At 44.0% G+C, this 23,666-nt stretch overlaps 1 protein-coding gene across 2 annotated transcripts in view; it reads right to left on the minus strand.

Moving 5' to 3' along the window:
- The window catches only part of PIP4K2B (phosphatidylinositol-5-phosphate 4-kinase type 2 beta), a 196,799-nt gene that overhangs the window by 108,197 nt on the left and 64,936 nt on the right, over positions 1–23,666 (minus strand). For both annotated transcript variants that reach the window (XR_016313649.1, XM_089683945.1), the window contains exon 7: positions 22,790–22,903. Coding sequence is in view for 1 of the 2 variants with exons in the window: in XM_089683945.1 (XP_089540071.1) it covers positions 22,790–22,903 (114 nt within the window). In the remaining variant the exon portion in view is untranslated. The remainder of the gene's footprint in view (positions 1–22,789; positions 22,904–23,666) is intronic.

The raw sequence follows: 23,666 nt of genomic DNA on the forward strand, positions 1-23,666 counted from the left end.
GTCACATTAAAAAAGGTGGAAAAAGTTCTGAAATTATTTATGTTTCATCATACCGTATATTCATTATGTTTGGAACTATCATGAGTGAAACTGTATTCCCTCAAACAATTAGAAGTTTTGTTTTTAAATACAGATTTTATAAAAAATTTCTATGAAAGCAATATTGAACTTTATAAATGTAGTGTGGCATTGATTGCATCTTATAAGTCCCAGCTCCGTTTTGGAGCCACTCTGTTTTCTTGTATTTGCATTTTTTTGGGATGTGGTGCTAGGTTTCCCCTATAGATTCTGCTACTTGGGGGAGAAGACATCCCAGGCTATAGGGGCAAAGGGGGGGGGGCGCGGGGGGGTTTGGTGAAGGCCGAAGTCACTAAAGTAGAGAAGCGGCTGACAGACACAGATGCAAACCAGATGACTAGGGAATTGGGAGATTGGTCCCATCTCTTATGCATAAGGAGGTTAGAAAATCCCTCTGCAGAACAGCATATTAAACTGCACAAAATGGAACCGCCTCGGAGGCGGTAACTATAGGACCCAAGACCTACAAGAAAATAGGCAGTGAAGACAATCTGTTGGACAGGAACAGCCAAACCGCAGACCGAACTGCTAAGGCTTGACTATCGGCAGAAACACTTCTGTCCTGAGAGTTAAGGAGCAGATCCAGATACTCCTGCTTACTGGGCAGGCTACAGATGGACAACATGAAAAGGCAGAGCCCAACCGAATCTATAGAGTGCGCAACATGAACACCACAAAATCCACCCATGCAGAATAAGGCTCCTTATGTATGACAATCCTTCCGGCAAACCCTTTTGGTGAATCAATACCAGCACCAAGAGCAGCACCCTGACAACTCTCAACGAACAGAGGCCGGACCAAAGGGGGGGTGCCAGAATTCACAACATGCGTCCCTATCACAAGACGTAAGAAGCATAGAGACCATGCACAGATGGGAACGTGCAGGAATACATCGATGTCTCTGGAGGCCAGAAAATGTCACCCATGAAAGGGCCCAACAGAAAGGACAGTAAGAAGCTTAACATGCGCACCTGCACGCAGCAATTAAGGACCTGAAGCCCAGGAGTGGGGAATCCGGTCTCCTCTTGAAACTGCAAACAGGTCATAGCGGATATGCCACTGAATGTGTTTTCCGGGGGACAATTACTCCCTCGAGTAGCAAATCCTGTCCCACCCCGTACAGAAAGGCGAAGGGAGATAGGAAGAATGGCTCTGGAGGATATGACAGGACACAATCAGTTTGGAGGTACCAGTATCTGAGAAGGGGGAGGCCCACAAAGCAACAAGAGCAACACTCTTACCGACCCTGGAAACAGGTGGGAACAAATCGTCACATTGAAGAACACTTGTCCGAGAACTTCAGGGCCATGGGAGGCTAGAAGCACAGGGCCTCACCTGCAAGTGCTTTGAAAGGCAAGTAGCTTTTGTAGGAGGAATCAGGAAGGGTAAAGGCCACAGAAAGCGATGGATCGGTGTACCATACCAAAGCTATAGGACTCACCGAAATGAGTAGTTTGGAGAGCAGCAGGGCCGAATCCCAGGATGTAACATACACATACGGAAGGCCCCATCAGTCCACTATCCAAACTTCTATAATAAGAGGTTGGTAATAAGAGGTTGGACCACGCAGTAAGTGTTTGAGATGCCAGGGAAGAGACAGCTCCAGTGGTATTCTGAACACCATCTTCAACCTAGAAATGGTGAAAAACTACAGGAGGGAAGTGCACAATCTTAGAAGGGCCTCTTCAAAGAGTAACATACCAAAGGAGGATTTGGAACCGTGAAGGGTTCTGTCAGACCTCCCTATTTGTAGTAAACCAACTGTTTAAAACAGGCAAGATGCGTAAACACCCGCTTGACTTATGCACACCAAGGGGGAGGACTACTGTACTGGGCGCCCCTGAGGTATGCTCTCCTTGGTATTCTGTTCCTTACCCAGTGGAAACAGTATCACCAGCCCAACAACCCAGGGCCACCTTTTTCCAATCCTGGACCGCAGGGTCAGCCAGTGGTGGACATGAAGCCTCAGACCGCGTCAGCCCAAAATAATACGGTTAAGCCAACCAGAAAACAGTGAGGGAGGGGCAACCTGTCACTGACCAGGCCCAGTGCCCCACTGCACTTGATGACTGAGGGAACCGCCGTGCACCTAGTATATCTGGGGAGGTGTCCCCAAGAACAGCCTGTACTGTACAGGGTCACTGCATCACTACAGATAAAGGGGGGGTTGGTAAGGTCCATGAGGTCAATGTATACGGAGCATAAGAGCATGCAGTACTTCCCCATAAGAAGCAACATACACCTTGCAATGCCATCCCCTAAGAGGAAGCCCGCATCATCCCAGTATGTAAGGGCTACATGAACTCCATCACCACTGCACTCAATTTACAAAACAGGAATGAATCCTTGTTCTCCTCACAGCAGAAGCCCAGCCACAGGAAAACATAAGTCAACTGCGGGAGTCGCACTCTCCCCCCTCCCCCAGCATCTGCTGACATGCTTTGCCACAGGGAAGACCTTCTCCACATAGAGCAGCAGGCCATCCAGCCATTTTAGGAGGTGGAAGGCAAGATGGCAGACCTGCTCCGCTCAGGGTTCCCCCCCAAAGCACTGCCCACCTGAGGGAGGGCACCAGCTCACAACACCTGGCTCCTGTGGGGAAAAAAAAACAAACACTATATTGCCAAAAGTATTGGATTTAGGTGTTCCAATCACCCCCATGGCCACAGATGTATAACATCAATAACCTAGGCATGCAGACTGCTTCTACAAACATTTGTGAAAGAATGGCTCGCTCTCAGGAGCTCAGTGAATTCAAAACGTGGTACCGCGATAGGTTGCTACTTGTGCAATAAGTCCATCAGTGAAATTTCCTTGCTACTAAATATTCCACGGTCAACTGTTAGTGGTTATTATAACAAAGTGGAAGCAACTGGGAACAGCAGCAACTCATAAAGGCCACATAAAATTACAGATTGGGGTCAGGGCAGCCTGAAGAGCACAGTGCGCAGAAGTCACCAACTGTCTGTAAGTCAATAGCTAAAGACCTCTAAACTTTCTGTGGCCTTCAGATTAGTACAACAGTGCGTAGAGAGCTTCATGGAATGGGTTCCCACAGCTGAGCAGCTGCATCCAAGCCTTACATCACCAAGTGCAATGCAAAACGTCTGGACTCTATAGCAGTGGACACGTGTTCTCTGAAGTGACAAATTACGTTTCTCTGTCTAGCAATCCGATGGACATGTGTGGGTTTGGCAGTTGCCAGGAGAGCGGTACTTACCTGACTGCATTGTGCCAAGTCTAAAGTTTGGTGGAGGGGGGATTATAGTGTGGGATTGTTTTTCAGGGGTTGGGCTTGACCCCTTAGTTCCAGTGAAGGCAACTCTTAAGGTTTCAGCATACCATTATCGACAATTTCATGCTCCCAACTTTGTGGGAACAGTTTGAGGATGGCTCCTTCCTGGTCCAACATGACTGCGCACCAGTGCACAAAGCAAGGTCCATAAAGACATGGACGAGAGAGTTTGGGGTGGAGGAACTTGACTGGCCTGCACAGAGTCCTGACCCCCAACCCGACAGAACACCTTTGGGATGAATTAGAGTGGAAACTGCGAGCCAGACTGTCTTGTCTGACCTCACAAATGTGCTTCTGGAAGGATGGTCAAACATTCCCATAGACAAACTCCTAAACCTTGTGGATAGCCTTCCCAGAAGAGTTAAAGTTGTTACAGCTGCAAAGGGTGGACCAACTCAATGGGGGAGGAACAGTGCCCCATCATTGGTGTCAGTGGGGGAGGAACAGTGCCTCATCGTTGGTGTCAGTGGGGGAGAGGAGCGGCTGCTCCTTCTTTCAGTTCGGCCGCTCGACGGTGATTGGTCGCCTGTGTGCCTTTCCAGTGCTGGCGCCCAATCACCAGTGAGGAGGCGGAGCCGAGTGGCCACACGACCATCGAGCGGCCGAACTGAAAGAAGGAGCAGCCGCGCTTCCTGGACCGGATCGTCGTGGGACCGGAGCCAGGTAAGGTACAGCAGCCCCTCTGCCCACCCCTGTACTTAGTGTCCGTTGGAGGAGGAGGGGGGGCGGCACCACGCCGCCCCTCGAAAAAGTGCCGCCCTGACACCGGCTCGCCATATACCGGCGTATAAGACGACCCCCGACTTTTCAGAAGATTTTCATGGGTTGAAAAGTCGTCTTATACGCCGGAAAATACGGTACTCTTGTACAATTCTTGGAATGCTGTTTTAGAGACAAACGTAAGGCTCCATGCAACCTAGTGGGTTTTTTTTAAGCACAAAAATGCTGGTAATAGCGGTTTTTAGTAGTGTTTAGGAGCGTTTGCGTTTTATTAGAGTTTTGACAGTAAATGTAAAAAAAAAAAAGCTGTTAAGAGCATTTTAGTAGTGTTTTTTTCTGCTGGAAAATCTACAATTTTTTTTTCCTGCTCCTGGACGCCGAAGCTCAAAAAAAAAAAAAAAACGCTAATAGCCTAAAATAGTGTGCATGGACACATAGGATAACACTATTTAGCTTCTAGGAGCCGACAAAAATGCTAACAGTTTTTAGGAGCTTAAAATAAAAAAACAAAAAAAATCCACTATAGTGTGCATGGAGCCTAAGGGTTGTTTTTATCAGCACTCCATTTGAAGAGGTGTGTTTTTGAAGTGTGTCTTACTGTATTTGAGTTCGGGTGTGAAAAAAAACACAAATAGCATAAATCTGCAATATAAAGTGACCAGTGAATTAAGTCCAAACTTAAAGTGTCCATACAAAAAATCTTCAGTAAAGAGCCCTAGTGCTACTCCCGTAGGAGACGTAGGAATGCTGTCCAGGTCCTCCCCAGTTACTTTGCCCTGCAGCCAGGGGTCAATCACACGTTTATCCAAATCAGTCTAGCGGTGTTGTTTCTATTTTTATTTTTGAAGAACTGGGATAGGGATGAGGGAGTGGGATACTCCAAAAATAGGAACTGTGCACATTGAAGACTTTGTTTAATCTTCAGGGAAAGCTATGTCTGTGCTTGAAGCAAACAGTGACCTTCAGCTGTAAGACAGTAGTAAAGTAGTAGTAACAATGATAGTAGTAGAAGTAACGTCTTTAGAGCACCAGATCAGTGTCCCTTTAAAAGCCAGCCAAGTGGACAAAGCTCTTCGAAACACCAGCTGGTGATCCCTTTTCCAGACCTGCAGCTGACTTCCTAGCACCAGGGGGCGTTAAAAAGCACACAATTTCTAAGCTCCATTAAGGATGTCTATACTCACAAGGCCCATGACCAGCTGGATGCCTTCCTCCATGATATCAGACCAAATCTTCAGTAGACAGCCCTTCAGTCAGCATAGCAGAACCCGGGTCTCAGGCCGCCCACCTGAGGCAGCACGTTAGTAGATGCCTGGGAGGGCTTGGCCAATCCTACACAGAAAAGACCCAGAGCCCTGTGTGCTCACTGAATATATAGTTACTCAGCATGTCTTTGATCGCCTCACTCTGGGACAGGCTGAGGCTGTATCAATATTCATGCTGCCATCTGTATAACTGCAAACCTATCATCCAGAAACTTTTACAGATTCCTAGATACAGAGGAAGCCAGGCAAACTAGTGGAACCTGAGCACACAGAGCAGCCATAACTACAGGTGAAACTCAAAAAATTAGAATATCGTGCAAAAGTTCATTTATTTCAGTAATGCAACTTAAAAGGTGAAACTAATATATAAGATAGACTCATTACATGCAAAGCAAGATAGTTCAAGCTGTGATTTGTCATAATTGTGATGATTATGGCTTACAGCTCATGAAAACCCCAAATCCACAATCACAGAAAATTAGAATATTGTGAAAAGGTGCAATATTCTAGGCTCAAAGTGTCACACTCTAATCAGCTAATTAAGCCATAACACCTGCAAAGGGTTCATGAGCCTTTAAATGGTCTCTCAGTCTGGTTCAGTAGGAATCACAATCATGGGAAAGACTGCTGACCTGACAGTTGTGCAGAAAACCATCATTGACACCCTCCATAAGGAGGGAAAGCTTCAAAAGGTAATTGCAAAAGAAGTTGGATGTTCCCAAAGTGCTGTATCAAAGCACATTAATAGAAAGGTTAAGTGGAAGGGAAAAGTGTGGAAGAAAAAGGTGCACAAGCAGCAGGGATGACCGCAGCCTGGAGAGGATTGTCAGGAAAAGGCCATTTAAAAGTGTTGGGGACTTTCACAAGGAGTGGACTGAGTCTGGAGTCAGAGCATCAAGAGCCATCACACACAGACGGATCCTGGACAAGGGCTTCAAATGTCATATTCCTCTTGTCAAGCCGCTCCTGAACAACAAACAACGTCAGAAGTGTCTTACCTGGGCTAAAGAAAAACAGACCTGGTCTGTTGCTCAGTGGTCCAAAGTCCTCTTTTCTGATGAGAGCAACTTTTGCATCTCATTTGGAAACCAAGGACCCAGAGTATGGAGGAAGAATGGAGAAGCACACACTGAAAGATGCTTGAAGTCCAGTGTGAAGTTTCCACAGTCTGTGTTGATTTGGGGAGCCATGTCATCTGCTGGTGTTGGTCCACTGTGCTTCATTAAGTCCAGGGTCAATGCAGCCGTCTACCAGGAGATTTTGGAGCACTTCATGCTTCCTTCCACAGACGAGCTTTATGGGGATGCTGACTTCATTTTCCAGCAGGACTTGGCACCTGCCAACACTGCCAAAAGCACTACAACCTGGTTCAATGACCGTGGGATTACTGTGCTTGATTGGCCAGCAAACTCGCCTGACCTGAACCCCATAGAGAATCTATGGGGCATTGTCAAGAGAAAGATGAGAGACATGAGACAGAACAATGCAGAAGAGCTGAAGGCCGCTATTGAAGCATCCTGGTCTTCCATAACACCTCAGCAGTGCCACAGGCTGATAGCTTCTATGCCACGCCGCATTGAGGCAGTAATTGCTGCAAAAGGGGCCCAAACCAAGTACTGAGTACATATACATGCTTATACTTTTCAGAGGTCCGATATTGTTCTATGTACAATCCTTGTTTTATTGATTGCATGTAATATTCTAAATTTCTGAGATTGTGGATTTGGGGTTTTCATGAGCTGTAAGCCATAATCATCACAATTATGACAAATCACGGCTTGACCTATCTTGCTTTGCATGTAATGAATCTCATATATTAGTTTCACCTTTTAAGTTGCATTACTGAAATAAATGAACTTTTGCACGATATTCTAATTTTTCGAGTTTCACCTGTAAATGATCACAGCACACCAAGTATAGTGAGCTAACAATGCTTTTTCCTAACAAATACTTACAGCCACTGACTACAGAGTGACAACAACATTTACCTACCAAAAAAACAACTAATTCTAACTATCTAACCCAAGCACCTACCTAGGAGGGTGCTACATAAAAATGAAAAATTAAAAGAAACAGAAAACAGTAACTGCACATTTTCTTCTTTATAATCCACCACTGAAAACACACTCTTAGAAACAGTGTATCCTGCGTCTTGCAAAGCAGGGGTCTCCAAACTTTCTAAAAAGTCCTTCAAAAGTCAGGGGGGCTGAACTGTGGCCAGCAGCAGTAGAAAATTGGTGTCAGTGGGAGGAATAGTATCCAACTGTTTACTACATACATAGTAAGGTTTAAGAAAGACAACAGTCCATCCAGTTAAATCTGAGTGTGCGTTTACACAAGTGTATGTATATATCAGTGGGATGAATTATGAGTTGGTGTCAGTGGAAGAAATAGTGCACCGTATCAGTAGAAAGAACAGTGTCCCAAGGGCCAAATAAAGCCAAGCAAAGGGCTGCATCTGACCTGCGGGCCGCAGTTTAAAGACCACTGACCTATAGCATTATAATCAAACTTATTATATTTTTTAATGACACAGAAGCGGTTTTAAGGATGAGCAATAAATATAAAATTTTGTAGATGCTGTTTTTTGTATGTTACTGTTTACCCTTAAAGGCTCATTGTAACACTCATTGTCTCCAGGTTTTGTGTTACTTTAAACAGTTTATGAGGATATCAGCACAATCTCAACTGCAGCCAACCAGAGGAAGCCTTGTATTCATTCATCAAAATACAAGGCTTCCTGTGAATGGCTGAGCAGCATTCATCTTGACTTTGTTCCAGGAATGAGAAGAGAAGTTGTTCCGTGTTCTGCTGCCAGAACACAGCACTAATTATTATGTAGCTCATGTTACATACAGTTTATATAAAACTCTGACAGTGGCCACATTTCTTATTAATGGAAATAGTTTGTTTGAACCAAGCCGGCCAAAAAGAACTATTTAACCTAACACAAAACCTTGAGTTAGGCTTTAAAAGACAAAGTGATGAGAAATCAAAATCTTAAGAACTGTCCTCAAAACAAGGTGAGGGTAAATCTTCCAATAGAGAACTGTCCCCGTGACAACTGTCTAAGAGGGGAATACCATTCAATAGGATCTGTTCTCTGTTGTACCTCTGGGACAGTAGGTCAAGAGAAATACCCCAATGTGACACAGACCATAAAAAGTAAACAGAGTAGGGTTTAACCATTCCTGACTTAATTTAAAACTAAAACGTGTGGGTGACGCATACACTTAAAACCTGATGTTAAAGCCACTTTTACTTTGCCATTCATAGTTCCTCTTTCCTCTCTCATACTTTAGGAAAGGGGAAAAAAAAAACAAACATATGGGCAGAGCTTTCTGTACTGATTTCACATGCTGTCGTCTCAAATTTGGGCAAAAGCATTACATGATATCACCAGGAGAGTGACATCTATACACAGAGGAATCTTTGGAGCATACTACCTGCTGAGATGTTTAAGCGCATATTGACTCCTATATTTGGAGTGAGGTCTTAGAGTATAATGAGTGCGCATTTGAATTACTTGGTGACGGAGTGATCGGCACGAATGAAGCATTCTTAAAGCAGAGTTCCAATCACTCTGTAAAAAAATAAAAGTCAGCAGCTACAAAAACTGTAGCTGCTGACTTTTAAAAAACAGCCACTCACCTGTCCCTCGATCCCGCGTTGCCCGTTTCCCCGGCCGTCCTGTATTCCAGGCACCAGCATCTTCAGTGTGGGCACCCAGCTGTGACAGTTTGCGGCTTCACAGACGTTGCCCACTGCGCATGCGCGAGTAGCGCTGCGCTTCCTGAACGGCCCCCGTCTAGGCAATCGAAACGGAAGTGGGAGCGGGTACCTGTCAAATTCCGGTACCCGTTCCCCCCGCTCCCCAAAGGTGCCAATCCTTAATAGGGAGCGAGGGACCAATCTTTCAAGCGGAACTTCCCCTTTAATTTGACCTATTTTTCTTTTTGTGACCAACACATCTGGTGAGCAGTGGTAGGGTTTATATAAGCAAAAAGAAATGGAAATTATTTCATACATATAATACTGAAATATGTCTCACTTCTGGTGCGGCAACAGTGTTTTATTGGCAGGCTTATAGCATACATTTACATCAAGGATTGCAATTGCTTGAAGTTGGAGAAAGCCCACGGTTTACATCAAATGTGTTGAACAAAAGCTCAATTGGATCATGAGCAATAACGGATCTAGTATCTTGAATGATGCACAATCTAAATTTAAACTAACATGACAACCCTAGATACAAAACAGCCCCTTTTGAGTAACTGGGAGATGCTGATGTGGCAAAGGAGATTTTTGACCCCTCTTCTCTTATTTCCTTCTAGTCTTTTCTTCTCTCCTTTTCAGGTTTGCCTTTTTTCTTGAGTTTTGATCTAGGGAAGAAAGACCTGATCGACCGTCAATCTGCAATTGGTCGATCGGGAACTAGTTAAATAACAGAACAAAATTATATGAAATGTGTCCCTTTAAATCCTATGGAACTCTTCACACCAATGCACTGCAGGTGCGGGGCTCTTTTAATAGTCCTGCATGCTGCATTTTTAACCACTTGACAACCAGGCTATAGCTGAATGAGGCTACAGCGCGGCTGTCCAGTTCTGGGAGAGCATCACATGACGTCCTCCCAGAACGCACCCTCCTGTGCACCCCTGGCAATCTCCGTGGTCGCTGTGTCCTACTAACACAGCTGATCACGTGATGTGGTAAAAGCCCATCACAGCGGCCTTTTACCACGTAAACAGCTGTGTCCAATGACACAGCAGATCACCGGGTAAATGCAGTTGCCGGCTGCACTTTCCTCGCACTGTCACAGTGTGAGGAAAGTACTGCCGAGAACCGGTGTAGCGGCAAGATCCGTCTCCCGTGAAGATCTGTCCCCCTTGCAGCAACTGCGCACGTCACAGTTTTAGGCATAGGAAGCTGATCGCCGATCAACATTAGCATAGAGCTGTCACAGTTAACCCTTGGGCACTGATATTCAGCACTGATAGGCAGCACTGATGGGTGGCACTGCTTGGCACTGATCATTAGTGCTGATCGTTTTTTGACAGTTTTCGGTGTAGAGGCAAGATCTGTCTCCCGTGAAGATCTGTCCCCCTTGCAGCAACTACGCCTGTCACAGTTTTAGGCCTAGGAAGCTGATCCCCGATCAACAAGATTAGCCCCTTTTCTGCTGCACCGCTGATTACACTTACACCCGCCGCTCATCCCGCGGATCACTAGCTGCTGCCGATGCTCCAGCAAGATGGATCAAAGATGTGTATTGGGTCAAGGGGGCGTGCCTTGTTGCCTCTTCCTCCTGTCCTCCGCAGCTGTTCCGTTGGGAGGTCCGGGTGGGGACCGGGCCTCCACAGCGATCCCTGCTGAGCACTCTGCAGGAGCCCCCCTCCTCAAAAGGTCAGATACCACAGCCAGGACTCCCGCTGCTGTCCCTGGCAAGCTGGCCGCTGCGAGGGACCCTGTCTACTGATCGCTGCTGTCCCTGGAAAGCTGACCGCTGTGAGGATCTCGGTCCGCTGACCGCTGCTGTCCCTGGAAAGCTGGCCGCTGTGAGGGCCCCTGCCTGCTAATCGCTGCTGTCCGTGGAAAGCTGACCGCTGTGAGGATCTCAGTCCGCTGGCCGCTGCTGTCCCTGGAAAGCTGATCGCTGTGAGAGCCCCGGGATGCTGATCGCTTTGTCCCTGGAAAGCTGAGCCCTGCGAGGATCTCGCTCCGCTGACCGCTGCTGTCCATGGAAAGCTGACCACTTTGAGGGCCGCTGTCCGTTGCAGAGTGTCCCTGGAAGCTGTCCGTTGCTGAGTGTCCCTACAAGCCCCCTGCTGCTGAGTGTCTGCAAGCCGCCTAGCGTGAGTGTCCCTACAGACTACCCTTGCCATGAACTGCCCCTATTGTGTGCCCAGACTACCCTTGTCATGAACTGCCCCTATTATGTCCTCCGCATGTCATGCACCCCCCTTATGTCACTGCCCCCCCACGTTATGGCCAGGCCATCCATGTCATGGACCCCCCCACGTTAGTGTCCTCTCCATGTCACTGCCCCCCCTCATGCCATTGTCCTCGCCATGTCAGTGCCTCTCCTCGTGTCACTGTCCTCCCCATGTCACTGACCCCCTCACATGTCACGGCCCCCCCATGTCACTTCCCCCTCCCCTCATGTCACTGACCCCCACACGTCATTGACCCCCCCATGTCACTGAGCCCACCACGTGTCACGGCACCCCCCACTTGTCTCCCCATGTCAGCCCCCCCCCCCCACTGTCCTCCCCCCACATGTCACTGCCCCCCCATGTCACTGACCCCACCACATGTCACTGTCCTCATGTCAGGCCCTCCCCCCATGTCACTGTCCTCCCTATGTCAGCCCCCCCCGTCACTGTCCTCCCCCCCGTCACTGTCCTCCGCATGCCATGCCCCCCCTTATGTCACTGCCCCCCCACATGTTATGGCCACCCATGTCACTGACCCCCCCCACCACATGTTATGGCCACCCATGTCACTAACCCCCCCCCCATGTTAGTGTCCTCTCCATGTCAGTGCCTCCCCTCATGTCACTGACCCCCCCACATGTCACGGCCCACCATGTCACTCCCCCCCCCTCATGTCACTGACCCCCACACGTCACGGCCCCCCCATGTCACTGAGCCCACCACGTGTCACGGCACCCCCCACTGTCCTCCCCATGTCATCCCCCCCTCATGTCACTGTCCTCCCCACATGTCACTGTCCTCCCATGTCAGTCCCCCCCTCATGTCACTGGCCCCCCACATCACTGCCCCCCCCATGTTACTCCCCCCATGTCACTGTCCTCCCCACATGTCTCTGTCCTCCCATGTCACAGCCCCCCCCCCCCCGTCACTGACCCCACCACATGTCACTGTACTCCCCCCACATGTCACTGTCCTCCCATGTCACAGCCCCCCCCTCGTGTCACTGACCCCACAACATGTTACTGCCCCCCCCCCCCCCCCACATGTCACTGTCCTCTAATGTCATTTCCCACCCCCCCTCATGTCACTGGCTCCCCACATGTCACTGTCCTTCGCATGTCATGCCCCCTTATGTTACTGCCCCCTCCATGTCACAATCCCCCCCATGTAACGGTCCTCTCCGCTCGATGATGCTCCCCAATACACATCTTTGATCCATCTTGCTGGAGCATCGGCGGTAGCTAGTGATCTGCGGGATGAGCGGCGTGTGTAAGTGTAATCAGCGGTGCAGCAGAAAAGGGGCTAATGTTGTTGATCGGGGATCAGCTTCCTAGGCCTAAAACTGTGACAGGCGTAGTTGCTGCAAGGGGGACAGATCTTCACGGGAGACAGATCTTGCCTCTACACCGAAAACTGTCAAAAAACGATCGGCACTGATGATCAGTGCCAAGCAGTGCCACCCATCAGTGCTGCCTATCAGTGCTGCCTATCATCGCCGCCTATCAGTGCCGCCTATCAGTGCCGCCTATCAGTGCCCATCAGTGCTGCTCATCAGTGCAGTCTCATCAATGCACATCAGCGAAAGAGAAAAATTACAATTGCAAAATTTTATAATAGAAAAACAACAACTTTTTTTTCAAATGTTTTGCTATTTTTTGTTTATAACACCCAGTGGCAATTAAATACCACCAAAAGAAAGCTCTATTTGTGTGAAAAAAATGATAACAATTTCATATGGGTACAATGTTGCATGACTGCGCAATTGTCATTCAAAGTGCGACAGCGTTGAAAGATAAAAATTGGCCTGGGCACAAAGGGGGTATTAGTGCCCGCCCGGTAGCCACGTGGTTAATCAGCACTTCAAAAACGCACCTCCCCATTAATTTAATGGAAAAAAACTCATGGTAGCTGCGGTCAAATGCCCATGTTTCACAGGTGCATGATTGCAGTCAGTCAACCAGTAAACATACCAAAAGCTAGTGGTGCACCAAAATTAAATTATGGACCAAGACCGAAAATGCAGGATGCAGTTGGCCAAATTAATATTTATATATATATATATATATATATATATATATATATATATATTTATTTTATTTGACTTTTTAATTAATACAATGAATTTAAATTATGATTTTAAAAATTACATTTCAGTAACAAAAACTTTTATTGAAAGGAACACAAAAATTGTACAGAAAATAAAATTAAATATACTGTATATAAAAAAACCAAAAAACTTAAATAGCCATCAATAGGGGGCGTTTTTGCACTGAAGTCAATTGTCACTCTCTGTGTGTTAGTGTTTTGCCGGGGAAAAAAAAACAAAAAACAAACAAACACTATTTTCGGTGCTCACTACTAAAAACACATACATTTTCACTGTGTTCTTTCAACGGAGCAGCATGAAAAGGCCCTTATAATGGGAAGGTAGTTACTGAACTGAGTAGTAGTAGTACTAGTATTCTATTACTGTATTTGTAGAGAACAATTGGATAGTAACAGACTAACTGAAAACGGTTTAAGCTGGGTTTACACCTATGCAGGTTGCACTTGAGCCATTTCTCCATTGAGTTTTGCATTGCGTTTTTGCACCTGCGTTTATGCGTTTTGCCGGGTTTTTTTTTTTTTTTTTTTTTCTTTTGTTGCTAGGCAGATTTAAAATGCAAAATGCATACAAAATGTGGCAAAAATGCACCAAAAAACACAAAACATGCTTTTCTGCAGCGTTTCCATTGAAGTCTATAGAACCAAAAAACGCAACTTTTTGTGTTAAAGTCCCTTACCCGTTCCAAAAAAACGGGTGAAAACACACAGATGTGAACATGTCTCATAGGAAATCATGTTAAATGGACTGTACTGCATTTCTACAAAACACAAAACGCTTAGGTGTGAACCTATGGTAAAGGACGATTCGCACCTGTGCAGGGAGGATTTAAACTCAGGTTTCACAGCAAATTGATAGTAGTTCTTCAGAGTTTCAGGTCAGGTTTACATCAGGTTCAGGTCAGGATTTTATCCTATAGTAAATATGCAGTTTTTTTTTACATCTAAGCCAGGCTTGCAAGAGGGCAGATAGGATAAACATAAGACCAGCTGTAACCTAGCTTCCAGTATCTTGATGCGCCAATCCCGGTTTGCTCAGTACTAGAAAAAAGTTTGGATCTTCAGTTCATAAATGCTGCTATGATTGTCTCTCATGTCCAGATGGGGAGATTGCAAACACATCTGGTGGATTTAGCTACTGCTCTGCACCTGCCATTGAGAGAAGTCCCCCTGGTGGTTATTCATGATACCTGGTACTTGGGAGTGTGATCCCCCTGGTGGATGGCTGAGTGATTCCTGATCCGTGGAGGCTGATGACCCTGCAATTACTTGTCCTTCTGCTGGCTGGCCAGTTGATCTGTGGATGTTCATCTTTCTATACCCAGAGGACCAGGAGTGGTTTAAGTACTCAAATGCGCATATTATTGAGCTGTCTGGTTAGTGCAATCTACACCTATTTACACATCACTGGAGTCACCGTTTGCACTTCTGTATGGAGTTTGGGACTTATGCGTTTATTTGTAACACTATATTATTGAAGTTCACCACCTGCACAATATAAAGTCCGCAGACGTTCATTGCACTTGAATTCAACTTCAGCACCTTACAGCGCAATTATCTGTTTATATAATTTGTGTCATTCAAATTTTAGCGCTGCATATTTATTATTCATTTTTATGAAGGTTAAGAGGTTCTGCCTTTATGTCGGCTGCTTTTTCCTGCACTACCTAGCGCTCGTATACTTTCTGCCATTATTCAGGATTTTATCCTGTTCACACGTGTGGTTTAGAAACGGTTCCCACAGGAATCAACCTGTAATCCACACCTAAACCCGGACCGCACTGCATAGAAATCAGACATGACTTTCTCAATGCGCGCTGCCAGTATACTGGACATATATGAAAACAGGCACCATACGAAGCAATGTTCAAACCGCATCCAATCCGCATATACGTGAACTGCCACAATAATCCATGCACACTAGCCTTTTTCCTAAGCTCCTAGAAGTTATCAGCATTATTTTTCTGCTCCTAGAAGCTAAGTGTTATCTTATGTGCCCAAGTACACTACTTTAGGTCATTAGTGTTTTTTTAGGAGCAGAGAAAAAAAATGTTTTTTGTAGTTTTTTCGGAGCGTTTTTTCCAGCAGGGACAAAAAAAAAGTAAATAAATGCTAAACGCTACTAAAGCGCTCCTAACAAGTTTTTTTTCTAGCATTTTTTTTTCCCTACATGACCATTAGTCAGCATTTTCTTAAAATGGCTCTAAGTTGTCAACTACTTGTCTTAGTCTGTTAGGGCAGCCCATTTAATTCTTGAGTCTTAAGCCCTTTGCACATGAGCAGACTGGCCCGGTCCGTCATTCAAGCGTACCCAATCGGGCACTACATTGCGCTCAATAAAGTGGCGGGTATAAACAGGCATGTGTCTGTTTTTCATAACATACAACTCTATAGAGAAGAGTTACTATACTGTACATATAACACTACTGAAGTACAGATTTCAACCTTAAAAGTGGAACTTTACCCATAACAACTTGAAAAAAAAAAAATAATGTTCTTTAGCAAGGAACATATACTCCACATTAATAATTATGCTACCAAAATCAGTATGTGCTGTAAATGGCCTCCAGCATTGTTCCTGTTTCTTCTTGTTGGAGGTTGCCATTTTGCTGAGGTCCTGAGCAGCAGTAAATCTTTAGGCTGTCAGCAGATCAACCTCTAAAAATTCAGCACATGCCAAAAAAAAAAAAAGAGCAACTGAGCATGAGCAGAGCAGGGTGAGACTGTGTATTATTAGATTTTAAACAGTATAGGCACTTATTTTTTTGTTTTACATAGCTTTACCTGCAAAATGGGCTAGCCTGAAGTGGACTTCAATTTCTGACTAAAGTTCCACTTTAAACATTAACCACTTGTGTACTTGTTAGATTGTAATACCCCTTCATTACCAAACCATTTTCAGCTTTCCATGCTGTGATAGTTTGACAATTACTTGCACGCTATACCCAACTGAATTATATACCACTTTGTGAGGCAGATAGAGCATTTTTTGGTGGTATTTAATAACCAATGGGCTTTTTTATTTCTATTTTTTAACCACTTGCCCTCCTGAGGATTTACCCCCCTTCCTGACCAGGCCATTGTTTGCGTTACGGCGCTGCGTTACTTTAACCACTTGCCTACTGGGAACCTATACCCCCTTCCTGCCCCGGCCAATTTTCAGCTTTCAGCACTGTCGCACTTTGAATAACTATTGTGTGGTCATGCTACACTGTACCCATAAGAAATTTTTATAATTTTTTTCACACAAAGTAGAACTTTCTTTTGGTGGTATTTAATCACCACTGAGTGTTTTATTTTTTGCGCTATAAAAAACAAAACAAAATTGCAAAATTTTATAATAGAAACAAAATGTTTCTAACAGGTAATTTTTCTCCTTCACTGATGTGCATTGATGAGGCTGCACTGATAAGCGGAACTGACTGGCGGCACTGCTGGGCACTGACTGGTGGCACTGCTTGACACAGATAGGTGGCACTGATCATCAGAGCACTCGTCAGTGCAGATCTGTTTTCTGACAAGCGTGAGGAAAGTGCAGCCGACAACTGGCAACTGTATTGCCACTGGACACAGCTTATCAGGCGGTGATTGGCCTTTTACCACATCATGTGATCAGCTGTGTTCATAGGACACAGCGATCACAGAGATCGCTTGGAGCGCGCTGCTGAGGGTGTGTTCTGGGAGGACGTCATATGATGCCCTCCCAGAACTGGACAACCGCACTGTAGCCGTCATTCGGCTATAGCCCGGTTGTCAAGTGGTTAACTGACAATTGCAGTCATGCAACGCTGCACCCAAATGAAATTTATGTCCTTTTTTCCCCCCATGATTTGAGTTCTCTTTTGGTGGTTATTGATCGCCAGTGTGGTTTTTATTTTTTTGCGCTGTTAAAAAAAAAAAAAAAAAAAAAAAAAAAAAACACTTTACTGTTTGCTATTAAAAATGTACAGTAAAAAATTTTTTTTTTTTACACTAGTAATGGCGGCTATCAGCGACTTATAGCAGGACTGCGGCAGGCATTCTGGACACTGGGGGGAACTGACTTCGTGTGACACAAATACAGTGAACAGTGTAAAAAAAAAAAATAAAAAGCACTGACACTGTACTAAGGGCACTGGGCAGGAATGGGTTAACATAAGGGGCAAACATAAAGCAGTGTGCATGAGCTGAAAAAGAGGAGAACGGTATGGTTTACATCGGAGATGCTCGGCAATCACGGCGTGCTGGCGAGTAATCACCGGCCGGGACCCGGTGATTGACAGCCATGGCCGCGCACCCCCTGCCCGGAAATACACACACACACACACACACACACACACACACACACACACTGGGAAGCGGTTAATATAACCACTTGAAGACCCAGCCTTTTCTGGCACCTTTTGTTTACATGTAACAATTAGTATTTTTTTGCTAGAAAATTTCTTAGAACCCTCAAACATTGTATTTTTTTTTTTTTAAAGCAGAGGCCCTAGAAAATAAATTGATGGGTGTTGCAATTTTTCAATAAAAAAACAAAAAACAAAACACTTTCTCTACTGTTTTCAGAAAAAGCAATGAGGCCTTTAAGCACTGCAAGTCCTGACACTTTCAACCCCTTCCTGTCCAGGCCAATTTTTAGCTTTCAGCGCTATCACACTTTGAATGACAATTGTGCGGCCATGCAACACTGTACCCAATACATTTCTTTCACATTTTTTTGAGACAACTAAAACTTTATTTTGGTGGTATTTATTCACCACTGGGATTTTTATTTTTTTACTATATAAATGAAAAATTCCAAACATTTTGAAATAAAAAAAGTGTTTTTCTTATAAAATTTTGCAAATAACACTGTTCAACATATTTTTATTTTCTGCCAGTTTTGGAAACAAAAGGATCCATTTCTTAATGAATTTCACATTCTGAGTTCAAATATAACAATGAAATTTGTCAATTGGCTCTAGTTTTTCTGTAAACGGAACGTTTTCTACTATAGGCGTAATGACTACATAATGCACAATAATTATATAGATAGATGTCTTTCCACAAATATAAAGCAAGTGATATTGACTACATAACAAAGCCTAAATGGCATAATATATTGCATAGGATTACCAAGAAAAATTATAGCCATAAGCCAAGTTGAATCATTTTAATACTTAGGATTCTCACTAGTTTTGTCTTCAGTTTGTGTCGGTTTTGCTTCTCTTGGCTTTTCTCTTGTATTCGAGGAAAGGGCTATCTCTTACAACTGCACGTGACTACACGCTTCAGATTCTTCCTCACTTGACTCAACCACGAAGGATTCTGGTGCTTTAGGAATTGGTAGCCCCTCTCCATGAGGAACTGGACGTATTGCCGATGGAATATTTGGATAGTGCACAGATAACTTTTTCTTCTTATTTAGCCCTTTTACAATTGGAGGCACCATACAAAAGTAACAATTACTAACATGATCTGTTGGCTCTCTCCAAATCATTGGCACAGCGAAAGGCATAGATGCCTTTTTTCCATTTAACCATTGCTCCAGTGCCGTCCCACAAGAATTGCAGCATATATGTGGTGCCCAGCTCTTGTCCTGGTCTCCTATCTTGCAGCCAAAATACAAGTTGTAGGCTTTCTTAATCATTCCTGTTATCCTCCTTTTTTGCGAGATAAAAATTATTTCACCGCAGATATAGCAGAAATTATCTGCTTTATTCACACAAGTTCGAGGCATTACTGAGTAGCCTATATAAGCATAAAACGAAATGTAAAGACGCTGTCGAACTACAATCAGCTACAGATACTGCAGCTTTTATGCAGTGAAGTGATGCAATTAAAGGCTAATATTGCATCATCTCAGTATACATGCAATTTTCTATTGGTCACCAGTATCAATTGCGCAATATGCAGCTGAAGTTGCATCATAATTTTGAATGGCTTACGTCATTAGATGGGTGAATATATCATGGAAACTAGAGCCAATCAACATTTTTTAGGGACATTTTCGTTTTCAGCACCCCAAAATTATGTAAGATTAGCTAATTTTATGCCCAAAACTTTTTACCTGTTGAACAGTGTAATCAATCTTTCTTCATAAATCTTGGCCAGAATGTATTCAGCCATCTTTTTAATAAAAAACTAAAAAAATAACCCAAATTAGCTTATAACCAAAAATTATAATTTTTAAAAAAATTTACATTTTTATATTTGTTTTTTTTTTTTTTTGTTTTTTTTTAAACATACTGTCACTCTAGCAGTACAGACACTATACTACTTGTGTGTGATGATTTTTTTTTTTTTTTATTACACCGATTGCTTTTACACACATAAAGGCTGTAAAAGCAATCATTTCTCCTTCTCTCTGGCTGCATTCTTGCAGCCAATCAGAATTACTGTGTGAGCTGTGATTGGTCACAGCTTGTCACATGGTACAATGCTGTTGTTAATAGCCTTGTACCATGTGACCTCTGTGATCACAGATTTCACTAGTAGTAAGCAATGATGTCAGAAGTGACATCTTGCTTCTTTACTATTCATGCGCTCACTGATTGGTCAATCAGTGATCACATGATCGGGACCTCACACAGAGGTCTCATACAGCGATCGGTGTTCCGCTGTGTGCAGAGGCAGGGAAGCAGGGAAGACGTTTATAAATGGCCACCCGCTCCTGCAATGCTCCCGTCTGGACGTTTACAGCTGAAACTCGAAAAATTTGAATATCGTGCAAAAGTTCATTTATTTCAGTAATGCAACTTAAAAGGTAAAACTAATATATGAGATAGACTCATTACATGCAAAGCAAGATAGTTCAAGCCGTGATTTGTCATAATTGTGATGATTATGGCTTACAGCTCATGAAAACCCCAAATCCACAATCTCAGAAAATTAGAATATTGTGAAAAGGTGCAATATTCTCGGCTCAAAGTGTCCCAATCTAATCAGCTAATTAAGCCAAAACACCTGCAAAGGGTTCCTGAGACTTTAAATGGTCTCTCAGTCTGGTTCAGTAGGAATCACAATCATGGGAAAGACTGCTGACCTGACAGTTGTGCAGAAAACCATCATTGACACCCTCCATAAGGAGGGAAAGCCTCAAAAGGTAATTGCAAAAGAAGTTGGATGTTCCCAAAGTGCTGCATCAAAGCACATTGATAGAAAGTTATGTGGAAGGGAAAAGTGTGGAAGAAAAAAGGCGCACAAGCAGCAGGGATAACCGCAGCCTGGAGAGGATTGTCAGGAAAAGGCCATTCAAAAGTGTTGGGGACTTTCACAAGGAGTAGACTGAGGCTGGAGTCAGTGCATCAAGAGGCACCACACACAGACGGATCCTGGACATGGGCTTCAAATGTCGTATTCCTCTTGTCAAGCCGCTCTTGAACAACAAACATCAGAAGCGTCTTACCTGGGCTAAAGAAAAACAGACCTGGTCTGTTGCTCAGTGGTCCAAAGTCCTCTTTTCTGATGAGAGCAACTTTTGCATCTCATTTGGAAAGCAAGGACCCAGAGTATGGAGGAAGAATGGAGAGGCACACACTGAAAGATGCTTGAAGTTCAGTGTGAAGTTTCCACAGTCTGTGTTGATTTGGGGAGCCATATCATCTGCTGGTGTTGGTCCACTGTGCTTCATTAAGTCCAGGGTCAATGCAGCCGTCTACCAGGAGATTTTGGAGCACTTCATGCTTCCTTCCGCAGACGAGATTTATGGGGATGCTGACTTCATTTTCCAGCAGGACTTGGCACCTGCCCACACTGCCAAAAGCACAAAAACCTGGTTCAGCGACCGTGGGATTACTGTGCTTGATTGGCCAGCAAACGCTCCTGACCTGAACCCCATAGAGAATCTATGGGGCATTGTCAAGAGAAAGATGAGAGACACGAGACCGAACAATGCAGAAGACCTGAAGGCCGCTATTGAAGCATCCTGGTCTTCCATAACACCTCAGCAGTGCCACAGGCTGATAGCTTCCATGCCATGCCGCATTGAGGCAGTAATTGCTGCAAAAGGGGCCCAAACCAAGTACTGAGTACATATGCACGCTTATACGTTTCAGAGGTCCGATATTGTTCTATATACAATCCTTGTTTTATTCAATGCATGTAATATTCTAATTTTCTGAGATTGTGGATTTGGGGTTTTCATGAGCTGTAAGCCATAATCATCACAATTATGACAAATCACGGTTTGAACTATCTTGCTTTGCATGTAATGAGTCTCTCATATACGTATTAGTTTCACCTTTTAAGTTGCATTACTGAAATAAATGAACTTTTGCACAATATTCAAATTTTTCGAGTTTCACCTGTATATACATGGGCCGGACGGGAAGTGGTTAAAGAAAAGAATACAGTCAAACATGGTGGAGGGTTCACTGATGTTTTGGGGTTGCTTTGCTGCTTCAGGCACTGGATGTCTTGACCGTGTACATAGCATTATGAAATCTGAAGACTACCAAAAGAATTTTGGGGTGCAATGTAGGACCCAGTGTCAAAATGTTGGGTGTTTGTCTGGGTCATTGTCCTCCTGTAAGACCCATGACCTCTAAAGCACACATCAAAAAGCACCCAGAAATGGTTTCAGACAAAAGAGCTGGAGAGTACTGAACTGGCCAGCAATGAGTCCAGATCTCAATCCCATAGTGCACTTGTAGAGAGATCTCAAAACAGCATTTGGCAAAAAGGAACCCTTCCAATCTGAGAGGCCTGGAGCAGTTGGCGAAAAAAAAGAGTGATCCAAAATTCCAGTCGAGCGGTGTAAGAAACTCATGGTTACATGGCTGATAGTTACAGGAAACGATTGATTTAAATTATTTTTTTCAAGGGGTGTCCTACCAAATATTAAATTCAGGGTGCCAATAATTTTGTCCAGTCCATTTTTGGGATTTTACGTGGAATGTGTCAGATTTGGCTTTTTGTTTCTCCACTTTTTGTGTCACACCAATACAAACAAAAGAAACCAACAGGATAATGCCTAAACATTTGTAATGGCAATAATTTTCTGGGCGAAGTGGTGCATTATCTGTCAGAAATGCAGGGGTGCCAATATCTTTGGCCATGACTGTATATGCTTGACACAATGTCTCTGTGTACCAAGCCGCCCAACGAAGGCTCAGTACTCTGCAATTAGTGAAGCAGCCTCACCAAGCTCTTTATTCAGTGGCATTTATAAACCCCACTGGATAAATAACAGGTCACAATTTAAAAATGTACTCTGACAGAAAAAGGGGTGAAAGGTTTTTAAATCTACTGCTAATAAAATGGAGGTATAGCAAGGTATTTAATGGCAATACGGTGTTTTGATCCTTCTAAACTGTAGTAACAATGGCTGTACTGATTGACATAGGTATTTTGAGCTAACATGCATGTTGCTGTTGGTCATTACCACATTCCAAAGTTACACTTTTTCAATAATAAGTGTCATCTCTCACCTCCACATCTCTTTTTAGCTTTTCAAGGAATATCTTCTTGTTCTCTTCGCCTACATGCAATTTTTGTCCTTCGTTTAAGAAATCATTATCTTTAAATGTGGGCAGATCCTTGGCCTGTGGATTAAGCAAAGGTCAGAAAAATTTCAGCATAATTGCGTAAAATATAAGTTGTGTATGTGTTATATACAAGTGCCATTCTGGAGATCAATTAACTAGTAATTAGTTATTGATTTAAAAAAAAAAAAAAAAAAAAAGTGTAATAAATACAAAGAAACAGTCAAATTTTTGTACTCCCCATAAATTCTTCTTAGAGATTACTGAGGGGCCCAGCCATTGACTCAGAGATCAATCAAAATCAGTGGCTTATAGTTCTATCTGCATGAGTAAGACACTAGTCACAAGGTAACAGCAGCCAATGGGATGGCTGCATTTAGTGGTCTAACCCCGCAACTGCCAGCGTTTCAGTTAGTAGCAAGAACCCAAACAATGCCCAATAGCAACAAGAGGGGGACATTTGTGTACTCAAACTCAAAAAAGAATTTTACGAACAAGTACAAAAATTGTATTTTCTCTAACACTCATCAAGGGATAGAGATCGATATATAATTCAAAGCCAATGGGACATCCACACACAGTAACCAAAATAAGTGATATAAAATCACTTTTTTGGTGCAGCATGATTTAAAAAAAAGAAAAATAGGTCAGGGTCTGCTTTCCCTTTGTTTCTGCAAGTAGGGCAGCCCATTGAAATGAATAAACTGCCCTACATGCATTTCACCCATGATCAGTGAGTCAGAGGTGCAATGTCAGGCTTCTGCAGGCAAGCACTGCAGCTTTCAACCCATACCTCCATATGGGCTGTCATTTTGAAAGCTAC

The sequence above is a fragment of the Staurois parvus genome, unplaced genomic scaffold (assembly GCF_062004578.1).
Source record: "Staurois parvus isolate SC_StPar_1 unplaced genomic scaffold, SC_StPar_1.0 ptg000328l, whole genome shotgun sequence".
Taxonomy (NCBI): domain Eukaryota; kingdom Metazoa; phylum Chordata; class Amphibia; order Anura; family Ranidae; genus Staurois; species Staurois parvus.